The sequence below is a fragment of the Rhagoletis pomonella genome, unplaced genomic scaffold, assembly GCF_013731165.1.
Source record: "Rhagoletis pomonella isolate Grant_MI unplaced genomic scaffold, Rhpom_1.0 Rhpom_scaffold_01038, whole genome shotgun sequence".
In the NCBI taxonomy this organism is placed as follows: Eukaryota; Metazoa; Arthropoda; class Insecta; order Diptera; family Tephritidae; genus Rhagoletis; species Rhagoletis pomonella.
Genome location: NW_023459592.1, coordinates 19,085 through 24,931, shown reverse-complemented (window position 1 = coordinate 24,931; position 5,847 = coordinate 19,085). Strand labels below are relative to the sequence as shown.

The 5,847-nt window shown below is 37.2% G+C and overlaps 1 protein-coding gene across 1 annotated transcript in view; it reads left to right on the top strand.

The window, feature by feature from the left end:
* Positions 1-5,606, top strand: part of LOC118751846 (Down syndrome cell adhesion molecule-like protein Dscam2) — a 9,828-nt gene extending 4,222 nt beyond the window's left edge. The window contains exon 2 of the mRNA XM_036486673.1: positions 5,582-5,606. Coding sequence (XP_036342566.1) covers positions 5,582-5,596 — 15 coding nt within the window. The 3' untranslated portion in view covers positions 5,597-5,606. The remainder of the gene's footprint in view (positions 1-5,581) is intronic.
* Positions 5,607-5,847: the final 241 nt, after the last annotated feature.

The following is a 5,847-nucleotide window of genomic DNA, read 5'->3' as shown; positions in this document are numbered from 1 at the left end:
TCATTCAGGACAAATTCGGCGTAATGCAACCAATTCGAGCATTATTGCGATTTTGGGAAATTGAAGAGTTCCCGCAATCTAATCCAGTTTTATCAGAAGAAGAGTCTTATTGTGAGAAACATTTTTTTAAAAACGTCACCGTTCTCAACAACGGTCGAATACAAGTCTAGTTACCATTCAAGACCGCACCTTCTGCATTAGGCAACTCATATGAAAACGCCAACGCAACTATTCAACCGGAACTTATTATAACGCTTTTGTCTTTTCGTTTGCATCGGTTTGCGATCACAGCCGATATATCCAAAATGTATCGCCCATTTCTTGTCGAAAAGGATGATCGGAAGTTTAAATTAATTATTTGGAGAAATAGAGAAGATGAGCCCTTCAAATGTTCGATCTCAATACCGTTACTTATGGTTTAGCATGTTCGCCATTCTTAGCAATCCGTAGTTTGTTTCACATTGCCGATTTGCACAGAAAAACGCACCCAGTAGGTGCGGCTATTATTAAAAGGGACTTTTACGTAGACGATTTATTGACCGGAGCAGATAGCCTAAGTGAATTACAACAGATAAAATCAGAAATAATCGATATTCTATCGTCAGCAGGTCTAAACTTTACAAAGTGGAGCACAAACTGTCCTCAAGTTATTGAATCATCGAATGAAGAGTTAGTCATCAAAACCAACGAGGAATGCTTTACCAAAACACTAGGCATGGCATGGAAATCCACAACAGACTAAGTCCAATCGTTATTAGAAGCAAGATATTACTACAAGAAATGTGGATAAAACAGCTAAAATGGGATGAAGGGCTTCCGCCAGATATAATAAAGATGTGGCTCAACATTAAATCCGCCTTTTTCTATATTAATAGATTTGAATTACCCCAATACGTTTTTACATCTTTCTCTTTAATAAGCGAGATTCATGGATTCGCTGATGCGTCTCAACGAACATACGGATGCTGTGTGTATGTACGTACAAATATAAATGGTATATACAAAGCAACATTATCGACTGCCAAGTCTAAAGTGGCACCTATTAAGGTTAAATCTCTACCACGTTTAGAGTTATGTGCTGTGTTATTATTAAGCCGAACCTGGCATAAGATTGCTGAAAAGGTCAATAAATATATAAAAAGGATATTTTTCTGGACAGATTCTGAAATTGTCTTACAATGGTTGAATATGCATTCATCTACTCTCAACTGTTTTGTCGCGAATCGAGTCTCTGAGGTGCAAACAAATTCAAAGGGAATTGTTTGGAGACATGTTCCAAGCAGGTCCAGCAGACCTAATTTCTCGTGGATGCAGTGCATCTGAGTTTGCAAATACAATTTGGTTCACCGGGCCGCAATTCCTCAAGCAGCATTTTTCGAAGCGGCCTGCGACCAACAAAGAAGTTAAAGTTGAAGATCATGTATTAGAGTATAGAAAAAGGACTGCATTTAAGATCACCAGAAACGCTATAGATGAATTCATCATCGAATCCGTCATCAAGCGAAATTCATCATATTAACGCATACTTAGTATAATGTCATATGTATTTCGTGTTGTTAACGGATCGCGAGTTAATAGAAACATTTCATCCTCACAGGTGACATCGGTTTAACAAAAAGAATTGGACAAAACCTTTTGGAAAATCCTAACCATCATTCAACACAAGTACTACGTGTCTGAGTTCAAGAACTTACGCTCAGGCAAGCCCATTGTTTCGCCCCTAAAAAACTCACACCTTTTTTACACGAAAGGCTTATCGATGGAAGTTCTATTACTATTTTATTACTAGCAAAGAAACACCGGTTTACAAAACTTTACCAATGCCGTATGACGCCCGATTTCCAGCATTACTATCAAAGGAACACCGGTTTACAAAACTATTCATCGAACACCTTCATCGCAAGCACTTAAATGCAGGAGCTAAAGTGCTAATTAGTCTTCTACGCGAAAAGGTGTGGATCGTCAATACAAGGGAAATCGTGAGAAAGGTGTTGCATGACTGTGTGCACTGTTTCCACTATAAACCCAAGCTTATGGAACAAATAATGGCAGACCTTCCAGCAGACCGCCTAAGGCAACAACGATCATTTCTAATTAGTGGCGTTGACTTTTGCGGTCCCTTTGCCACATCATATCGACTTCGTGGAAAGCCCCCTTATAAAACATATGTCGCAATTTTTGTTTGCTTCTCCTCGAAAGCGGTTCATACTGAATTAGTTTCAGATTTGTCAAGTAATAATTTTATTCTTTGCCTCAAACGATTTATAGGTCGCCGCGGCCTACCACAGCGTATATACTGCGACAATGGCACCAATTTTGTTGGTGCGCATGGAAGATTAAAGGAACTTCAACAGCGCCTATTCAACAAAGCAGCAATAGAAGGCATAACAACCCACAGCAATAACGCAAGGTTCACTTTTAATTTTATCCCACCTCGCGCACCACATTTTGGAGGCTTGTGAGAGGCTGCGGTGAAATCCACGAAGACGATTTTAATGAAGACTGCATCCGGTGCAAATCTAACATATGAGGAACTTCAGACAACAGTAATTGAAGTAGAAGCTATACTCAACTCGCATCCACTTGTTGCACTGACTGACGATCCGAATGACGGCGAAGCCTTGACTCCCGGTCATTTGTTAATATGTTCGTCCTTGTTCGCAACAGTGTTGCCGTTTTGATACATATGTATCCAATTGGATACATTTTCGTCTTAAATTTTGAGGGATACTTCGCTTTTGTCCTCAGTGTATAATTGGATACCTTTTCCCATAAGTATTCGTAAGTTGAAGTTTTTTTTTTTATGTACGAGCTATTATAACATTTTTAACAGTTAGCTGCTCATCTTCAAAGCAAAAACTTTTCCTTTGTAGTTGTCACTTTGAAAAATTAATTTTCTAGCTACATAAACGTGCATTTAATAACACCAGGTAGTTTGCAAATTTTAAAAAGTTTTCCGACTTGTAGTAGTTAACTGTAATGCGAAAAAATCAACTTTTATATCCCGAGCAACCCTTTTCTTAGCATTTAAAGGAAATTGACAACCATACCTATGGCTAATTTTCAACAATAACTTCACTGTACTAAAAATAACTTTTAACTTCTAAATTTGCAGTTATATGTAGTTAAACGAAAATTCAAGCAAGCCGGAAATAGAAATTTTCCATTTACAGGCAAATACAAGTTTTTGAGCAATTTTTTCGTATTTCACAGAAAACTTCCCATTCCAACAGTTTCATCGAAAAACATTGGAACCATAATAGCAGGAAATAACAATTTACTGAACTAAATGTAGCAGGTCAAGATTAGTTTAAATGAGTATTAATTTGATAGACTAGGAAACATTTTTTGCATGTATTATATCTGGGAATCTAATCGTAGTCATAAACATCGAATATGCGGAAACTTTGGCTCGTAGTTGTAGTCAGTATTTGTCCATTCTTGGAAACAGATCTGGGAATGAAAGACTCGTAGTTGTAGGCAAAATTAAGTCGACACTAAAGTTAGTTTCAGCTTTTTTGACAGATATCCCATTTAAAATTATATCAAAAAGCTGCAATTAACTTTAGAGTCGACTTAATTTTGACTATAACTACGGGCCTTTGTTTCTCAAATCCGTGTCTAAGGATAGAAAAATACTGACTACATGTTAATATCTTTGTTAAGGGGCCGAGTTTATCTTCCATAGATGTACTGTGTAAAAATGTCAGCTCTTTTCGGTGGATACATTTGGATACAGTTTTCGGTTTTTTATGGATACTCTAAAGGCTAAGGCAGTGGCAACACTGGTTCGTAATGCCAGACGATCACTTTAAAAACACAGAAGTAACTCGCTTAACGCAATTTCAACCCATCATCTACCTGAAGCAACGTTTTTGGCAGCTATGGCTACGCGATTATGTTCACAGTCTGCAGCAGCGCTCAAAATGGTTCAAACCTCAGCCCAATATTGAACTTGGTCGACTAGTCCTTGTACATGAAGACAATTTTCCTCCAAAACAATGGTTACTGGGAAGAATCACGCAAACAATCCCAGGTGCCGATGGCAAAATTGGTGTAGCAGACGTCAAAACCTCCAAAGGAATTATTCGACAAGCAGTTTACAAATTAGCCCATTACAAAGTTCGGCTTGAAAGGTTTGTCCTTTCAACAGGGGGAGTATGTTTGGGCACGAAGGTCACATTGTAGTTTTGTGCAGCACTGTTCCACTGTACCAATCAAGGCGAATTCGTGCAAGCAGGTATGATCGCAGTGCGCTCCCAAACAGCCACGTACATATGTATATATACTAGGGCGGGTCAATTTTTTTTTCGACATCGTTCCCAGCAGATTCGGATTCTACATAAAATTCTAAGAAAAAAGGCCCTTTAGACCATAGCTCTAAAATCAATTTCGAGCCTGCGCAATTTTAAAAGAAAATATTTTTAATTAGTACTAAGTCCATAATCAGATTAATATTTACTAAAGTGTTAGGAATATTTTTTTTTTGTAATAAAGAGTTGTGCTCGGGAGTTTTGTTATGATATCTATTTATGATATCTATTTTTTATTTAGAGAACCGTAAGATGGCGCTTCAAAGCAAATCTACTATATATTTGTGGAAGTATGTATGTATGTATGCACCAGGTTGCAGCCTGAACGGATGTACAGAATCGAATAAAATTTTGCCAAAGTATTGCCATGACTCCTGGACCTGTAATAGGGTAAAAAAATTGAAACTCGCCAAGGGGGGGAGGGGGATGAGGGATACCTCCCATAGTGAAAATTTTTAATCAGCTCTAACTTCGGAATTATAGTCACATGAACTCGAAATTTGAAATGCACAGATACCTATGGTAGGTGCTTATGGAAAGATATACATATGTATATAAATGAGTTTGTAAAAAGGGGCGTGGCACATCTCATAGGTGTGGAATCTTTTATCAGCTATAACAGCAGGCAGTATTAGTGATCTCATTGTATTGCATTTTGAAGATTTGTTATAATTGATCAAAGTTAAATTCAAATAAATTATAGATGATATGAAGTTCACCGGGTCATCTTCTAGTCTTTAATATATACTCAGTAATATACGGATTAATATTTACTAAAGTGTTACGAACGTTATTTTTTTAATACAATAAGAAAAAAATAACTATAATTTAAAGGAGTGACACACAATGTCTAGAGTCGTCGCATGTGTGTATTCTTTGATATACATATATAAGGGCCGCTCTTACGGTTTATATATTTTTCATCCACTCGCTTATTCCTTACCGAAAATTTTAAATAAAAATTTAACAAGTTATAACCGCTGATACAGTACAGTCAAGAACGATAGAATACAAGATTGCGCATTCCCGCAGAATGACATTTGTGGCAACGGGTAAACAAAGAATATGGCGAAGAACAATGAGTTGACAGTTGTTAATTTGCAGTGAGAAAACCTGTTTTCTTCTCGATTCACCAATTTCTCAAGTCATCTTTGAATATAGCAAATTAAGCACTACGTTAACAAAAAATATACAACCACTCTTGAAATGTGTTCAAAAAAATAGGTCTTATTAATTAACTATTTAGAATTTTTGTGTTTGTATTGCAGGTGCCGAAAAAGTGATAATATCTTGTCGCAGCGCATGTTTTCCTGCAGAAAGTGGTCGATGCTTGCTTACCTCCGATTTTAATTTGTAATTTGTGGTATTTCAACGTTTTCAACTTAACATGTCGTTTTTAAAAGTGGTCCGTAAAGTGCTTCATGCATATTAGGCTGGTGTGTAAATTTTATGGCTTCTCCTGCCGGCAGAACTCTACCCACTTTCTGGTCAAGGCGTCGTCGCGGGGAAACAAAAAAAAACTGCATTTGGGGGC